This window comes from Poromitra crassiceps (assembly GCF_964638095.1).
Source record: "Poromitra crassiceps genome assembly, chromosome: 1".
Classification (NCBI taxonomy): domain Eukaryota; kingdom Metazoa; phylum Chordata; class Actinopteri; order Beryciformes; family Melamphaidae; genus Poromitra; species Poromitra crassiceps.
In genome coordinates, this window is record NC_139623.1 from 111,995,654 (window position 1) to 112,014,117 (window position 18,464).

At 43.1% G+C, this 18,464-nt stretch overlaps 2 protein-coding genes across 2 annotated transcripts in view; one reads left to right on the plus strand and one right to left on the minus strand.

Moving 5' to 3' along the window:
• ptpn23a (protein tyrosine phosphatase, non-receptor type 23, a) overlaps positions 1-7,752 on the minus strand; it is a 77,964-nt gene extending 70,212 nt beyond the window's left edge. The window contains exon 1 of the mRNA XM_083634295.1: positions 7,572-7,752. Coding sequence (XP_083490421.1) covers positions 7,572-7,655 — 84 coding nt within the window. The 5' untranslated portion in view covers positions 7,656-7,752. The remainder of the gene's footprint in view (positions 1-7,571) is intronic.
• Positions 7,753-10,819: 3,067 nt separating this feature from the next.
• Positions 10,820-18,464, plus strand: part of LOC310772724 (GA-binding protein subunit beta-1-like) — a gene marked incomplete at both ends in the record, with an annotated part of 37,108 nt that continues 29,463 nt past the window's right edge. Inside the window, one exon of the mRNA XM_083632625.1 lies at positions 10,820-10,927. Coding sequence (XP_083488751.1) covers positions 10,820-10,927 — 108 coding nt within the window. The remainder of the gene's footprint in view (positions 10,928-18,464) is intronic.

An 18,464-nucleotide genomic window follows, 5' to 3' on the forward strand; every position in this document is an offset into this window, starting at 1 on the left:
TAAAATTGGACTTCAAACGGCCCAAATCTGGCTTCAAACGGCCCAAATTGGGCTTCAAGCGGCCCAAATTTCACGCGCGTCGGCCCATATCGGCCTGGCCTGCTTGGTATCTAATGCCCTGCCTGAATTATGATCCCAGTCCGCCCCTGTTTTTAACTATATCGCCCAACCCTACTCATGATATATACGGTAATATACAGTCTCTAGTGTATGATTCAACTTTTCCCATGTTCTAATCTAGTGTAAAAAAGCAAACAAACTGAAAAAAGAAAAGAAAAAAATAAACAAAATCGCAATAAATCGTAATATCGAATCGCAATAATCGTAGAATCGCAATACTTAAGAATCGCAATATAAATCGAATCGGCACCCAAGAATCGTGATAGTATCGAATCGGGAGATAAGTGAATCGCCACAGCCCTATTATTTATGTCTTAGTCAGGGATCCACAGGCCCAAAAGCTCAAGAAAATGGGTTGAACCTGACATGGCATGCTATACTTTTTTTTGGTGTTTTATCTATTCATTTGGACATTAAGGTCCACTGAATGAGAGGTCTGCTCTGCCGGAAACCTTGCGAAAAAAAGTTGTGGCCATTTTTGGATATGAAGCCTTTATTTTTTGACCGAAAAATGTGAAAGAGTTTTTTTTCCTCAAAGTCCTCAGTGGGTTGCGTAGGCTGTCAATAAATTCATCCCAGGTACACAGAACATGTGTGTTGACAACACCAAGTTAAGAAATACACTTACAAAACCTTTCCAAATGATTTATAGCCATTTTCTATTACAAAAAAGCACTCGTTTTTTGAATTTTCTCCATTATTTTCATCTTTACTTTGTTAATAAGCAATTATATCCTGAAATATGACATCAGCCAATGTGTCATTCTTTTCAGCAGATATTATAGTCATTCCACACTAAAGATGATTAAAATCAACCCAAAATCAATGGATCTGTGGTGATTTTATTACCTTTATGCTCGAAATTCCTCAAGACATGTTTTTAGTTTTAACAAAACCCTGTACCCCAAAGACAATACTTGTAACACAAGAAATTCAAAACAACAAAATGATTTTAATCACAAAATGTACACTGCATGACAAGCCAAGAAAACAATTATTGTTATACAGCTTTGGATAGATTGTGACCAGTATCTAGAAAACATTAAATTAAACATTAGCTGAACAAAATTATTGAAGACAACACATTAACAAAAGAAAGAAAAAAGACTGGCAACAAGGTCTATAATATAACAAAATTAACTTTGCAATGAACAAAATAACTCAATCACTGTCACTGTCTTCAAGTGTGAGAAATAACTCAATCACTGTCACTGTCTTCAAGTGTGAGTTCAATCGTTGAACATTTGTTGGGGTCCCCAGTGCAGAGACATGCGATGACACACTTGACATTGGCTCTCACACAAGAGCATCCTTGGGCACACATGCTTTTCTTGCAGTGACAGTATTTGGTGTGTTTGAATTCTGCAGGTTTTGCCTCCTTCAGCATCACGGTTGCCATCAGCTTACCACTGACAAGCTCTCTGCCGAAGTCAATGGCAACAGGGTAGGTTGGTTGAGACATGTGTGCTCGCTTGCATACAGCCAACTGATGCAGGGCTCGGCGAAGGTGTAACTGGAACGAAGGCATCTTCGGTAGGTGGAAGGCAACGCATGTCTCCTTTGATATTGCCTAAGAGATGGGCTCGCAGTGCATCCAAATTACCACTGAAGTCACTCCTCTCATACAGTGACCATGTACCGCCTAGCCGCTGTCACAACATCTTCTTTAACATCCAGGCTTTCCCCAGGGTTACCTGGGTCTTCCAGGTGATCAACGTCAGTTTTGTAGCCGTGCTTTTTTCCTCTTCTGTAGAGATAGCTCACTGTGTCACATCCAGTCAGTAGGTGCTGAGGAGCATGGAGGAAAGATCTGCAGCTTGAACATCATTGTTCACTGCCAGGGCGTTTGCGATTGCATGAGCAGGTAGATATCCATCTTCTTTACCCACAGCTCCTGCAGGCCATCCATGTGTGCAATGTAGTATATGCACATCATGATCACGTCTGTGTCAGTAGCCACCACTACAGCCCGTTTGTGGTGCAGATGTTGTAATGAGTATGCAATGTGGGCAAACATCCTGGTAACTGCCTCCTCATGCTTCTCACAGGATAGTTCTGGAAGCTCAACCTGACAATCTGCTTTTAACAGAACAGTGCGACCAGGATCACGGAAAATTACATGGATGGCCTGCAGGAGCTGTGGGTAAAGAAGATGCAATCGCAGACGCCCTGGCAGTGAACTATGATGTTCAAGCTGCAGATCTTTCCTCCATGCTCCTCAGCACCTACATACTGACTGGATTCAAGATTCAAGATTCAAGATTTTTATTGTCACTCCGTAGTACAAGTATCACGTGTGAAATTCTTGTGCTGTAGGCTCCGTTACAACATAGTGCAGTATAACAGTGCAAAAACAGGGCATATAGATGCAAGCAATAACAGTAAACTTTTCCTTTTCTTTTCTAGCGTAGACACCTTAAAACATAAATAAACATTCTGTTTGCACAGGTGCAAATAACATAGGCATAATTATCATATGTAATGGTAGCAGCTGCTACATGATTGTTTATTTGTGTGTGTTAAGGAGTCTCGTGGCCTGCGGGAAGAAACTGTCCCTCAGGCGATTTGTTCGTGCTTTTGGGACCCTGTATCTCCTCCCTGAGGGTAACAGGGAGAACAGGCTGTTGTGGGGGTGGTATGTGTCCTTGATGATCTTCAGGGACGTCCTGAGGCACCGCTGATTGTACAGCTGCTGCAGTTCTGGTAGCTCACATCCTGTTACGTGCTGGGCCGCGCGCCTCACTCTTCTCAGTGCCCTGCGGTCCATGGTGGTACAGTTCCCGTACCAGGTGGTGAAGCAGCCAGTCAGCAGGCTTTCAATGATGCCTCTGTAGAAGTCCCTGAGGATTTTGGCCTTAGCCCAAATTTCTTCAGGCGTCTGAGTCTGTGTAGTCGCTGTTGGGCCTTTTTGACAACAGTGAAGATGGGGATAATATAGTGGACAGTGAAGCTGTCCACATTTTCCACCACTGTGCCATTGATGGTGATTGGGGGGTGTGCGCCCCCCCCCCCCCCCCCCCCCCCCTCCTGTAGTCTACAATGATCTCCTTGGTCTTGGATACATTTAGAGAGAGGTGGTTGTCCTGGCACCATTGTTCCCTCCACCTCCTTTCTGTAGGCCGTCTCGTCGCTCCTGGAGATCAGCCCCACGACTGCTGTGTCGTCTGCAAACTTCACGATGGTGTTCGAGGTTTGAGTCGCCACGCAGTCGTGGGTGTAGACGTCGTACCAGAAGGGGCTGGAGACGCATCCCTGGGGCACTCCTATGCTGATGGTCAGTGGGGAGGAGGTGAGGTTGCCCACTCTCACCACCTGGCGGCAGTCTGTCAGAAAGTCCAGGATCCAGTCACACATTGCTGTGTTTAGTCCCAGGACCTTGAGCTTGTGCTGTGACACAGTGAGCTATCTCTACAGCTAGCTCTACAGAAGAGGAAAAAAGCACGCCTACAAAACTGCCGTTGATCACCTGGAAGACCTTCTGCCCCTGTGCAGATACGGTAACCCTGGGGAAAGCCTGGATGTTAAAGAAGATGTTGTGACAGCGGCTAGGCGGTACATGGTGTCACTGTATGAGAGGAGTGACTTCAGTGGTAATTTGGATGCACTGCGAGCCCATCTCTTTGGCAATATCAAAGGAGACATGCGTTGCCTTCCACCTACCGAAGATGCCTTCATTCCAGTTACACCTTCGCCGAGCCCTGCATCAGTTGGCTGTATGCAAGCGAGCACACATGTCTCAACCAACCTACCCTGTTGCCATTGACTTTGGCAGAGAGCTTGTCAGTGGTAAGCTGATGGCAACCATGATGCTGAAGGAGGCAAAACCTGCAGAATTCAAACACACCAAATACTGTCACTGCAAGAAAAGCATGTGTGCCCGAGGATGCTCTTGTGTGAGAGCCAATGTCAAGTGTGTCATCGCATGTCTCTGCACTGGGGACCCCAACAAATGTTCAACGATTGAACTCACACTTGAAGACAGTGACAGATTGAGTTATTTCTCACACTTGAAGACAGTGACAGTGATTGAGTTATTTTGTTCATTGCAAAGTTAATTTTGTTATATTATAGACCTTGTTGCCAGTCTTTTTTCTTTCTTTTTTTAATGTGTTGTGTTCAATAATTTTGTTCAGCTAATGTTTAATTTAATGTTTTCTAGATACTGGTCACAATCTATCCAAATTAAGCTGTATAATAATTGTTTTGTTGGCTTGTCATCCAGTGTACATTTTGTGATTAAAATCATTTTGTTGTTTTCTATTGTCTTTGGGGTACAGGGTTTTGTTAAAACTAAAAACATGTCTCAAGGAATTTCGAGCATAAAGGTAATAAAATCACCACAGATCCATTGATTTTGGGTTGATTTTAATAATCTTTAGTGTGGAACGACTATAATATCTGCTGAACAGAATGACACATTGGCTGATGTCATATTTCAGGATATAATTGTTTACTAACAAAGTAAAGATGAAAATAATGGAGAAAATAAAAAAAACGAGTGCTTTTTTGTAATAGAAAATGGCTATAAATCATTTGGAAAGGTTTTGTAAGTGTATTTCTTAACTTGGTGTTGTCAACACACATGTTCTGTGTACCTGGGATTAATTTATTGACAGCCTACGCAACCCACAGAGGACTTTGAGGAAAAAAACCTCTTTCACATTTTTCGGTCAAAAAATAAAGGCTTCATATCCAAAAATGGCCACAACTTTTTTTCGCGAGGTTTCCGGCAGAGCAGACCTCTCATTCAGTGGACCTTAATGTCCAAATGAATAGATAAAACACAAACAAAAAGTATAGCATGCCATGTCAGGTCCTCTCAAATTTTGGGTGACTGGATCCCTGACTATCTGTCCAATATAATGAAATGATGCCAGCCGGATGGATGATGAAAAGATGTACAATGACACAGCATTGTCCCGGTTCACAATGTGTGCTGTTATCTCTTTCTCCATTGGCACCGTATTGAAATTAGCCCTGCTTGATGGATTATTTACATGCAAACCAAATTTACTACACGAGTTGGAAAAGGTCTTCTGCCATAATCTGAGCATGCTTGGAAGGCAACCTTAAACGGCCAGATTTTGCAATAGACACTTTATAGGTGATTATCTCCCATACAAAAAGGGAAACACGTGTGTTGGAGCTGAACAAACATTACCACATTCCACAAATACAACCGAATAAAACAAAAACACTCTCACCAAGCTGTCTCCTACTGTACACCCTTGCTTTTTCATAACTTTCTTGCAACAGCTAAAATGGGTGGACTGACTTGTTTTGATGAAACAAAGCAAACCTCACTTAACTGACTCAATTGGGACAAAAAAATGCAACTGCTATATCTGATCAATAATTACTGATTTTGTCATTCCTTTGTGAGCATTAGTGTGGCTCACTGACTGTCAGCCCCAACGTGACGCTACTACTGTACTTTGTGTATATATAATATATACACTCGTGCAGTATTAGGGTCACATAATGTTCCAAATTAGGCAAGAACGGCTGTTCAAAACACTCTCCTACGCGTCTCCGACATCCGATTGCAGATCTGAAGATATAATAGTCCTCCTAGGGAAGCCAGTAATTTAGCCGGGGTGGTTAAAATGATACTGCTGCATGAAACAACAGTTTCAACAACCGTCTTTCCACAGCCTGTGCTGTATTTAGGAGAGGAGAAGCTTCCTAGTGCCGAGAGGAGTATTTCATGACATGTTTTGCTTCCCACAGTTCCCTGGTGCGCTGGATTTGCGTTGATCACTGAGCCGCAGTCTCCTTGTGACTGCATGTGTTTGATCGCCGTGTGGAAGCGGTGCACCATGATAGTGAGATCAAACACACCCTGCTGTAAATTCAGCACAGGCTGTGGAAAGACTGCTTTTATACGGTTGTTTCGTGAAGCAGTATCCTTTAACCGCCCCGGCTAAATTACTGGCTTCCGTAGGAGGACTATCGTATCTTCGGATCTGCAATCGAACGTCGGAGACGGGTAGGCAGGCGCGGACTGCATAATCGGGCACGTCGGGCAAATGCCCGGTGGCCTGGCCTGCAAAAAAAAAAAAAAATTGGTGCCCCCAGTCAGGCCACTCACTGAACAGCAGGCCAGGCGCCACCTACTGGTTTACTAGTGGTGTTATTACTTTATTCAGGGTTAAAGTGGGTGCATCTCATTGTAAAATTGGACTCGGCCCAAATTGGGCTTCAAACGGCCCAAATTGGGCTTCAAACAGCCCAAATCTGGCTTCAAACAACCCAAATTGGGCTTCAAACGGCCCAAATCTGGCTTCAAACGGCCCATATTGGGCTTCAAACGGCCCAAATTGGGCTTCAAACGGCCCAAATTTTTCGTCGCCGCCCTTCGGACGCCGGCACGCACGTCGGCCCGTATCGGCCTGGCCTGCTTGGTATCTAATGCCCGGCCTGAATTAGAATCCCAGTCCGCCCCTGCAGGTAGGAGAGCGTTTTGAACAGCCTTCTTGCCTATTGCCTATTGGAAAGCTATGTGACCCTAATACTGCAGGAGTGTATATATTATATATACACAAAGTACAGTAGTAGGGTCACGTTGGGGCTAACTGACTGTAGGCCAATGGATTATTCCAGATAGAAATCAGCCAAGATGGCAAAGATCTGTCATTTTATCAAGATCAGGAAAAGGATATAGAAAATTGGGCAATTGATAAAGATGACAATGAGCAACTCTGTCACTGTCAGTCATTTAAACTCAGTGACAACGGTGACAACACTGGGAGTATGTTACTAAAATGCCACAAAATGTGTAATCTATTTTGTACTTTAAAATTAGACAGTCTACGAAAACCAATCTGAGGATTGTCATGTCACGTCACGATCAGATGAGCTGACAATGGCATTTAGTATGACTTTTGCTGTTAGCACAATAAGCCTTCGTTTTGGCAGTGAGCCGTGATTTCATAGCTTATAACGTTATCAGGAGCAAAACCTGCTGTGGTCAGGTGCATGTGACAGAGCTCACTGTTGATTCGTTTAATCTCAGCAGACAGCAGACTCACATTAGCTGGGCCCTGCTGGACTCAACGTTACGTTAGGAAAATGTAGGCTAGAGAGTGCTGCCTTATATGTGATCGCTGTTAGCAGTTATGGGTGAATTTTATGTGTACCGTCAGCCAGGTGACAATTATGAACTTGAACTTGACTGGCTTTTGTTTATTAGCAAGCAGCTAACATTAACTACGTGTGTTAGCAAACAAAGGCGGTGGTCAGGCAGGGAGGATTGCTAGATTCTAGCTAACGTTAGCTGAGCTATAGAAGCGCCCGGCTAGCGGGGTAAACTGAATCCCCAACCGACTGCGATAGCTAGTTTGTCTGTTGGCTAGGGTTCTAATGAGGTTATCCAGTCATCCGTAATCCCTGACTGTCTGGTTGACTTTCGACCCCAGCCCTGTTGCTCTGTCCCTCCCCACCCAGCTCACCTGCCTGACGGACGGGCTGAACTGGAAGTCGCCAGCCTCCTTCAGGTCCAGCCAGATCATCGGCATGCGGGGCACCGCCTCCATCGCGGCCCACGGCAGCTCGACACCGGGCTGTCAGCCGTTAACGATCTCAATGTCACGTCGATAGTTTTGTGGACGTTAACGGTTTTTAGCAGATAGATATCCCCCAAACAACTGTGTCATGTAGCCATTTACACGACAACCGGAAGCTGGGATGGGAAATGACGTAACCTCCCGATCCGCGTAGACTTGTGGGAGATGTAGTTACCGTAGGTTGGTGGTTGAAACACAGCTGTTTGACCTACTCAGTGTGTTCGTTTACTCACTCACTGTGTTGGACTTTTACTCACTATAAATGAGGTTACACTCTTCCTACGGTCCTACTTATTTTATGCTCAAAGAAACACATTTAATAAACAGAAAATACAGTTTAATTAAAATCCATTGTAGTGTGGTCTCTGGGTGTGCGGAGGACATCTGACACTAGTGGTCACCCTTCTTCGGTGGGGAACAGAGCATACTCAACAGCCAGGGCGACAGTGAAAGCAGCGACGCCCCACTTGAACCCTTTCGAAGCGGCCAGAGTACCTCCATGCCTCATTACATGCCCACGGATCCTTGAGACCCCAGGCTGCCAGCCTCTGCTGTGTGAATTCCAGCTGTGTTCCCTGTACCTTCCAATCCCGCCAGTCCGGCATGGACAGCTTGCTGTGATCGTGGTCAGGCCCCCATACATACCTACTCAATGTTTTGTTGTGACCTCTGCAGCCCATGCACCTACACTCCTATTTATAACTCTGCAGGGAAGGACTGATGATGTCACAATGTCTATGACATCAGTAAATCACACTACTGGTCCTACTTATAGCCTCTGCAGGCCCTGATGATGTCACATATGACATCATCAGTGATGTCACAAATCACTGATGCATAGAATTGGTGATGTCATTTGATGATGAGTGATCGTCACTCGGGCAATTGTGATGTCTAATGATGTCATCAGTGATGTCACTCAAGCAATTGTGACGTCATCAGTGCTCATGGTAAACACGACCAGGCCGTGTGTCCATCTAGCGTCTTTTTCTGACCGTTAAACGCTGGAAGTATGCTGGGGAGCGCTGATCTCAGCGCACAATATGCAAGGAAGCAGTCTGAAAGTAACGTTAGCTCAGTGCAGTAGCTAGCTTGATAGCTGACAGCTAACATTAGCTAACAACACACATAGTGATTTAGCCCGGCCACTAATTACTTGAGGTGTAGTTGTTGTGACTAGTAGTATCGCCAAAGTTGCGGGGCAAATTGCTATTCAGACTGTAAACGTCACTTCCTTTTCCGTGTCCTTGCCCCACTATTTACAGTCTGAACAGCAATTTGCGCCGCGACTTTGGCGATACTACTAGGCACAACACCATATTAGCCATATACGAGGGATCAGCAGATCAGCATTTTGGTAAACAAATCGCATCACTGGGTGGCAACTGCAATGGGACCCTATGGAGCGTGAGCTTTGGGAGGCTTGAGTGTCTGACTCTAGCCGGCTGACTGTTGACATTTAAAAAACTGCGACAGTTGACACAACTTCAACACGACATGCATATAGCCTACATCAAACTCTTGAGCTACTTCTGCTCTCACTAATGTCAAAATATAAACGATGTCGTGATGTATCGTTTTTGAGATTTTAACGTTTGTTTGGCACAACCATAGGGCACAACTCATACGAATAACTGCCACGGGGTTCTGCATTTCTGGGTGCAAGTGACGTCACGCTGATTCGTCCTTTGTTGAGTACCACAGACACAAGGTCCTTTGGGTTTCGTTAAGGAATGCAGACTACTTTTTACACTTTTCCATCCAGTGTTTGAATAAATGCGCCAAATCAGGATGTTGCCAAATGCATCAAGCTAGCTAAAAAACAACAGTAACTCCGGAAATTAAGCGATTTTGCCTTCAAAATATAAGCGTTGCACTTACGTCTAATTTAGGGACTGACCGCCACATTCTGTGTTCAGTAGACAGTCCTTGTATGTACTGTCTGCACGCGGTGGGAAAAAACACCAATTGTCTTTAAAAAAAATATATAAATAATGCGTTTTAGTACAGTCATAAAATGCTGTAACATGGTGGTGTCCAATGAGGGTTGTACTTTGAAGGTTCCAACCGGAAGTAGTATGATTTATTTGGTTGAATCTGCCTTGTCGCCGGCGCCATTTTTTTGGACCCACAAATAATAAAAACAAATTCTATTTGTTTTTTCCGAAGTTGCGAAAGTGTCTCCATATCAGCGTAATTTAAGAGTAACTGTTTTGACATCGTCGTTGTGAGGCAAGTATACCACACTAATTATTAATCCCAGAAATACCTGCTACATGAAATTAGAATAAAATAAGCGTTAAATGATAACTCCAAGGATAGCCACACATAGCAAACAAGCAAGTTTAGCCTTCTCCAGTCTGTGGTCGACGTGTATCGATATCAGTAACGTTAGTGATCGAAATCACATCCGAAGATATAATAGTTTAAGGTTATTTGTAAATCCGAGTGGAGTTGGTGAGAGCTGCAGCAGGAGACTTGGCGAACACGTTAGCGGATGTGGAAATAGCTTAACGTTAGCATTTGCTATCCGCAACTTCCACCGGAACAAAGCAAATACGATGTCAAACTAAACCTCAGATTACTATTTCCAATAATTGTTTGTGTCCCCCCCTGTCTTTTATCGAGTGAGAAAACAGATATGGTCAGTCTACCACTCGGCGATAGGCCGTGCGGAGGGAACCGCTGAAAGAAACTGCACAGATACAAGTAGTTGCTTCACTGCAAAACATACAACAGGACATAGGCTGACACAGTACAGTAGCACGGTATGACCAAATCAGTGACTGAATCTGGCCGAAGTTTCTGCGATATATTTGGTTATTATTGTTTAAGTTGCATATGCTTCGACAACCAATAGTCTAGTCTAGACATACTATTTTCCGTCCTTTGTTAGTTAACGCTAATTACATGTGATTCCCCTTGTTCAATTCTGTAATTATTTTTGCAGCAACAGTAAAATGATGTATTAACAACTAGGCCTGTAGCCTGCTAGTTAATTAGCAATTAGTTTGTTATTTACATATTTTAAAGTAATAATAATAATACTGATAGCCTGACAAGTTAAGTATAATAATACTGCTCTGTCCCTGTGTGTGTGAGTGCATCACAGTGTTTCTCCTCCCTGCCACTAGATGTCTCTGGTGTACCTGGGGAAGCAGCTGCTAGATGCAGCACGAGGCGGGCACGACGATGATGTCAGAACCCTGATGGCCAATGGGGCTCCATTCACCACAGACTGGGTGAGGCTGTTATGAGTTAATTAAGGAATAATCTCTCATGTAATCCAAAATAATCTGTGTGGACAGTCATCTGCTGCCCAGAGACACATGCTGTTGTTTGTCTCAGTGCATTTTTTTGACAGGAACACTGAGCAGCCACCAGTCTTGTCACTATGTCGAGTCTCGAGTCCCTAGTGTTTGAGTCCGAGTCATCAAAGAAGAGCCTGAGTCCAGTCCCCATTACCTGAGTCCGAGTCCAAGTTACTGAAGATGAGTGTGAAGGGTTAGCATGAAATTGAATAATGTCACAGTATTAATATAGCTATCAATATCTTATGCCAAATGATTAGGGCCGATTACAATTTTTTTTACAAAAAACAAAAAAACTGTCTTTATCAATCAACAAGTCAGAGTCCTCGTCTCCAACTTCCGAGTCCGAATGCATGAATGTTTGATTCCAAGTCCAAGTCATCAGTGCTCAAGTCCAAGTTGAGTCACAACTCCTGAAAATGAGTCCAGACGTTATTTTGTGTTTTGGTTTCCCATAATTTTGACAACCCCCAGAGGCACAAACTTGTTGCTTTCAGGTTGCTGTGGGTTATACGTCTAAACTCAAGAAAGAAACATAGAGCTAGTAATACTAACAGCAATAGAGTGAGAGTTTTTCCAGTGGAGAAAAAGTGAGTCTCACCAGTGAACCCAACCTGTCTTGTAGCTGTGTCTAGAAAGAAGCGCTCGCTGGGCGTCCGGGTAGTGTAGCGGTAGATCCCCTGCCTACCAACACAAGGGTCGCAGGCAGAAGTGTCATGCCCATTGAAACTGAGGGATCCAAAATTCTTGGCAGTCATAGTAGTAGGGCAACAATCCCCTTTTCAAACATGTGAAAATGAAATTCTGTTCGTTATTATAGGCATAGTTTGCATAGCTAGTTCGTTGGCTACTTGTGCCAGGCAGCTAAAAAAAAAAAAAAAAAAAAAACTTGTGCCAGGCAGCTAAAGTTAGCATTGTAATGTTAGCCATCCCTCAATCATGTTTACATGTCATGTAGAGCTGTTATGACAGTGAGCTGTTAGTTTCTGTTAGCAAAACGTTCCATTTGATGTCTCCAGGTCAAGATGCAGTTCTCTAAAATAATTAGCATTGTGAATATAATCTTTTTATGTGAATAACATTTTGGGTGGAGCAAGATTTAGCTATTTTTACAAGAAAAGTGGCAGCAGTGTAGAAGCTAGTGTAGAAGTGAGTGACTACCGTAAGCTAATAACATAATAGCACAAATAATTGACCCAAATCTCAAAATAAATATAAAGTATTTACCCTAGGAGCTAATATTGATCGTTAAAACTGAATAATGACATCACAACAGTCTAATCCTAATGTTAATTTAAAATAGAGACAATCTACACTATAATTGGAGTAGCATGTCTCTCTGTCCATCTCTCTGTCCTTCGCGTATCTCGAGAACCGTCGGTCGGATCGACTTCAAACTTGGCAAACACTGTTTTTGTGCAATTTCAATGTTACACACCTTCAATATTAATACATTTGTGTTGGATTCTGCCCCACCCCCCTCAACAACGAAACGAGCGCTCTCTAAAAGCCACAGCTGAAGGTGGGCGGAGTGACCAGGCCACAACAGACACCAGCACTCTCTCTGTGCTGTATGTACAAGGAATGGCTGCAAGCAGAGCCTGTTTGAATACCTCTACTAAAGCCTACTTTTCTCATCTTCCGCATAATGCACTGCGATTCTTCAGTGGACTGAAAAACAAGCCGCCACTAGGGTTGGCACGATGGACGATGGCATCGACCATCGTGATGGGCCGACCCCCCATCGACCTCTGAGCCTTCTACATCGGATCATCGTAATTAATTATCTGTTCGAATTAAAATTGTGCCATTTTAATAATGAAAAATGCCAAGTCCACTTACCGTAACACGCGGTTGACGCGCCGGCGGCATTAAACAACCCAGTTCAGTTCAGAGAAGCCTCCCCTGCCCCTCCTCCTCCCCATCCTGCGCTCTACTGCTTCTCTGAACTGGATGCGCTTGTTTAATGTCGCCGGGGCGTCCCCTGCGCATGAGAAGTCGGCTGTGTTGTGAAAACTTTTTAAGACAAAGGAGAAACTTCACGTTCTTTCCTGTTTTCAACCCAAAGTGAGTACAAGACTTCAACTGTGAATTGAACTCGCCTGTTTCCAAAGTGAAAGTTGGAGTCGCTACTCGCTCCAGATACAGCAGCTGAGTTTCTCTAGCCATTTCTCCTAAACTCTCTCATTACATTAGGTTCAAAAGCCCAAGCGAATCTAACGTTATATATGGCTATATATTAGGGGTGTCACAATATATCGTCCCACGAAATTTCGCGATAGTAAAACGTCACGATATGTATCGTTGAGATGAAATCTCATATCGTGAAGAAAAAAAAAAAAATTTTTTTTTTTTTTTTTTTTCCAAAAGTAGACAAAGAAACGTCTTTGTTTGTTGAAGTTCAATGTGTGGAAATTAGTTCAGTTGAACAAGTCTCTGAAGAGACACATGAGAAGTTATACAGGAGAGAAACCATTCAATTGAGTTTCTGGCAAAACTGTTTAGTGGACAGGAAAAACTGAAGATGCATAAAAAATAGACTAAGAAAAGTCTTGTTGTTTCAGTTTGAAGAAAAACTGAAGATGCATAATGAGAATTTATACTGCTGAGAAACCTTTTAGTTCAAAGTAAATCTAAGTGACGGTGTAACTCATTCAAGATAAGCCTTATCTCCAATCTCATGTTTTATCTAGTTGTTATTGTAATAACAATTTCCCACAACAGCATGTTTTGTATTTGTGCATTTCAAATAAAATACTACTTTCCAGTCATATATTGTCATTATTCAAGTTTAAAAAAATATTGTTAAAATCGTATCGTATCGTATCGTATCGTTATCGTGAACCCAGTATCGTGATACGTATCGTATCGTGAACTGAGTGTATCGTGACACCCCTACTATATATATATACATGGCTATACTGGCTATATATAGCCAGTAATTCAGTCCGTTTTCTGCCAGCTAGTTAAATTCAACACACACACGTTGTTGGTGAGGATCTGTAACGTTAACGTTATTTTTTTTGCGCCGTTCAAATTGCTGGTAGTGACAGCCACTGTGCACACTTCAGTCGCCTGGCTCTGTGCTGTAGCACAGAGCAGAGGCTAATAGCCTATCCAAGCCCGCTGGTATCATGTAGAGCTCAGCTGTCCTGTTGTTAACGTGAACGCATTGCAGCGGCTAGCCAAATGGAATTACAGCAACACAGCGACTTAATAAATAATTAATTATTCCCCCCACCCATTGACGATGCCATCGTCCAACACGATGTTTCACTGTGAAACAATCACAATGGGTATTTGGATGACATCGCACAACCCTATTATGAACGTTACTCTCCTTGACAACGGCTTAGTCCCGCCCGTTGGGCTTTTTATTGACGCTGATTGGCCAATCGTTAGTCCCCCTTGGCTCTGATTGGTGAATCGCTGGTAAAACTGGAGAAAAAGCATTTGCATATGACGATGCCAGACCAAGAGCATCCAAACTTAACTCTGTGGAGTGGGCGGATTCAAAGGTCTGGACCCAGGCAATGTACAGTAGAAGAGGTTGTAATGAATTAATTACATTGTGTTGTAATGAATTCATTGATTATGTTACATAATCTTCGATCTCATCCGTATGCTGTGTGGGCTCTTGCCCAGGGCAGGGACACTGGTAATGTGTTGCTTCATAAAAAATGCAGCGGTGGTGTGTCGGCACTGCTAAAGTCCCAGAGAGCCGGGAACATTTTCTGCATGCAGAGCATCAGTCTGAGCTGTCCACTCTTCTGCACAAATTTGCACATGATGTGAAACAAACTGACTACATTTACTAGTCACATATAGACAGCGAGCAGTAAATTATAAATGAATCGATAGATATATATATACTGCATATAGAACATCATAGCATTAATAAAATGATAATGAGAGAGGGAAGGGCCTGTAGGTTTTGCATGTAGCCTTGCATGTTAATAAATGCATGCGGGAGCTTCATACAGTATATTTATGCTGTTTATTGCTGTTTTTTTCTCTGAGCAGCCATGGCTGAAATTCTCGCATATGCAAACTTTGTTTTATTATGAAATTCGTAAAGTTAAACGTAAATGTGCACTGCAAATGCAAGTCTAAGAGTCGTCGCAGTGTCAAGTTAGCGTAGGAAGAGATGAGTACATCTGTGATCAGTGTTTGCGCATGATGCAGCATGACGTCTCCTTGCTGCAACTTGGAAGCGATCACATTTTTAACTTGTTCGAACAGCCTCATCCAACATAAGTTTTCTTCATGAATGTTCATAAAATGAAGCACAAATGAACCGCAGCAGATATTGCTCACTTAGGGTTATCATTTCCATTTCTGCTACTCCCGATCAGTGGATTAGCTGCTGTTTGCCCTAACGTAATGTATGACACCAAATGGCAGATGGAGCCCACAACAAACAAAGTCCCACATGTCCTCCTCGTAGGCCTAATACCACTAGGAGACTGATGGGAAAGGTTTTTCCCAGTCGGCAGCTTGTATTTACGGTAAATCCAAGATGACGTATAGAGGAAGAATTAGCCGACAGAATGTAGCTGCAGAGCTTCCTGGAGGTAGCCTGATATCAGACTGAATAGTCAACTCGTTAAACTCCGTTTGCATCTGGCTTCAGAAGCAGCCAAACTCAAGTTGGTGGAGTGGGTGGGTTTGAAGATGTGTACAGGGGAATCCTGGAGGAGTTGTGGGCCTCATTTAATGGAACATCACTGATAGGAAGAGTCTACTTGATAACCACGTTTTTTTACACCAGCACTCATCCTAATTTAATAGCACAAGTGAGTTATTACACAACGTCTCTATTGATAAAATCCCTAATGCTATGTACTGTACATCTATAATCTACTCCTTCCAGGCATCCATGACTAGCGCAGTGGTACAGGTCAGCAGGTTTGTGACTGTAAGGTTTCTGGTTTGAATCCCCAGATTGGCTGAGAAAATGTCAGTGCAGAAAGTGAGCAACGCTCTTCCCTTCCTAAATGACTCACTTTACTTTATTGCCACATCAAGTAGACTGTTGATCGGAATTTGCTGTAGCGCGCTCATAAAAAAACATCCGTTACACAAGATATCAAACTGAACAAGCCAGCAAACAAACAAACAAATGTCAACAAAATAAGACAAACTAAAGAGTAATAGATAATAAGTAAGACAGCAAGAATCAGATAGAAATACAGTGATTCAAAAAAGCAAAATTATAATCATGATCATGGTCGGAAACACAGTCGAGATGCCCTTAGCTGCCTTTGAGCAAAGTAGTTAATCCCCCCAAACATGTTTCAGTGGAGCCGTTGGACAGGGGTTCCCAAAGTGGGGTCTGGATCGGGGACTTCCCCAGGGGTCATTGAGGGTATACAGGGGGTCCCCAGAAAAATGAGCAATTGTTTTATTTCACCCTGTAAAACTTAACACAATGAGAGCATGTACTGTAAGGTTCTGTTTTACACCTCAGTTTCACTCACCAGGCACACCCAGCAGAATATAGGCCTACAGCAGGGATGGGCAACTTTGATGGTAGAGAGGGCCACAAAAAAATGTCCTCGCTACCAGAGGGCCAGATTTTGCAGAGGGCTGGGGGCCGAACGGTGCCGGCGCGAAAAATGTTGGGCATTTGAAGCCAGGTTTAGAGGAATAACTCATTTGAAATTAACAGTTGTTCTGATGTCATTATTTATATTTAGTCTTAACCACCAATATTTTATCCTTTTCTCACTCACTCCTATGTCACCACCTGCTCTCCCCGCAGGGCTTGAAATTAACTTTTTTGACCACCTGCCAATATGGCTGCTAGATTTTAAATTGACCAGCCAATTAGAATTTCCAATTAGCCAAAATGTTTTTCTTGAAATAAACCAGAATATGAGTGGGTAAATTTAAGCACAAGTATCAGTAAGTGGCCCGGGCTTTAGCTCAGGAGGTAGAGCGGGTCGGCCAATGACGCAAGGGTTGGCGGTTCAATCCCCGCTCCCTCCCAGCTGCTGTCGCTGTGTCCTTGGGCAAGACACCTAACCCTCCTTGCTCCCGATGGCACCCTGCGTGGCAGCCTGCCGCCATCGGTGTATGAATGGGTGAATGTAGACTATCTACTGATTGTAAAGCGCTTTGGATAAAAGCGCTATATAAATGCAGGCCATTTACCATTTACAAGCGTAAATATAAATTTCTAACCAATAAAACCATCAGATTTTTTGAACAATCTGGTCCCTCGGCACCCCACCCATCAAATAAAATAGCCTTTCTCTCCCTGACTCATAAATGGTTTTAGACGGATTGATCACCGATTATTCATTTATTTGGTGCAAGAGTCAGGGAGAGAAAGGCACATCTGTTTGATGGGAGGGGTGCTTCTTCACATGGGGTCTTTAGCATCAAAAACTCTTCTCAGGGTTCCATGGGACAAAATAATACATCATATTGATGAGGTCTGTTGGCTAAGGCAGATTTGTTTGGGGGGGGGGTCCTTGATATGACAATGTTCTGGAACCCCTGCTGTGGGAGACTGGTTGAAACCATAGATAGGGTGTATCGAAAATATGGACCGTGACGTCACCCGTGGTCAGAAGTGAGAATAGCCGCTATCGGTCTGTGATCATCGAGCTGTGTGATCGCTGGTTAAGTTAAAGTTAAGTTAAGTTAAGTTAAGTTAAGTTAAGTTACCCGAGTTAGCCGTTAGCCGTTAAGTTAATCGAGCTGTGTGATCGCTGGACAGGTGACCTGTCAATCACACCCCAAACATAGTCCACACTTGATCATCTATTACAGGGGATCAGGATGTCGGTAAACAAACGGCTTCAACAGACTTCTGTGTGTAGCTGCTGTTCATTTAAACAGCAGTTCATGGTGAAACCAAACCATGCCCTCTTTGAACTGCTCCTTCATACTTGAAGCTAGACACTGCATTTAAACTTTAAACGATTTACCACTTTTAGGACTCTATTCAATTAAATCAGCTTTATTTTATCTTTTGTACTGTTTGAGAGATTGCAGTTTAAGTTTTATATTTTTTTCATAATGGGACCCCATGGAGCCAGCCTTGAGTGTGTCTCACTCTAACAGGCTGTACTTGCTAAATTCACACATTTTAAAACTGCGAGAGTTCACACAACTTTAACACTACATACAGTACATACCGGTATGTATATTATACATGGGAGTCCAATGGAACTGGCAGCACTCACAGGTTAAGTTTCAAAAGGATTTTAATCCACACATCAGCAGTGCAATACAGATGCGTTTCAGCCTGTGGCTTTCCTCAGTGTTAAATGAGAGAATAGGTGTAACCCATATATATAAGGAGGCAAAACCAGGGAATGCATCCAGCTGGCACTAGGCATGGGTCGATTTCCGGTTTTACCGGTTCGGTTCGGTATACGAGCCCAAACCGGTTTGATCACGTGCAAACCGAAAAAACCTAAAAAAAAAAAAAATTTTTTTTTTTTTTTTTTTTTTT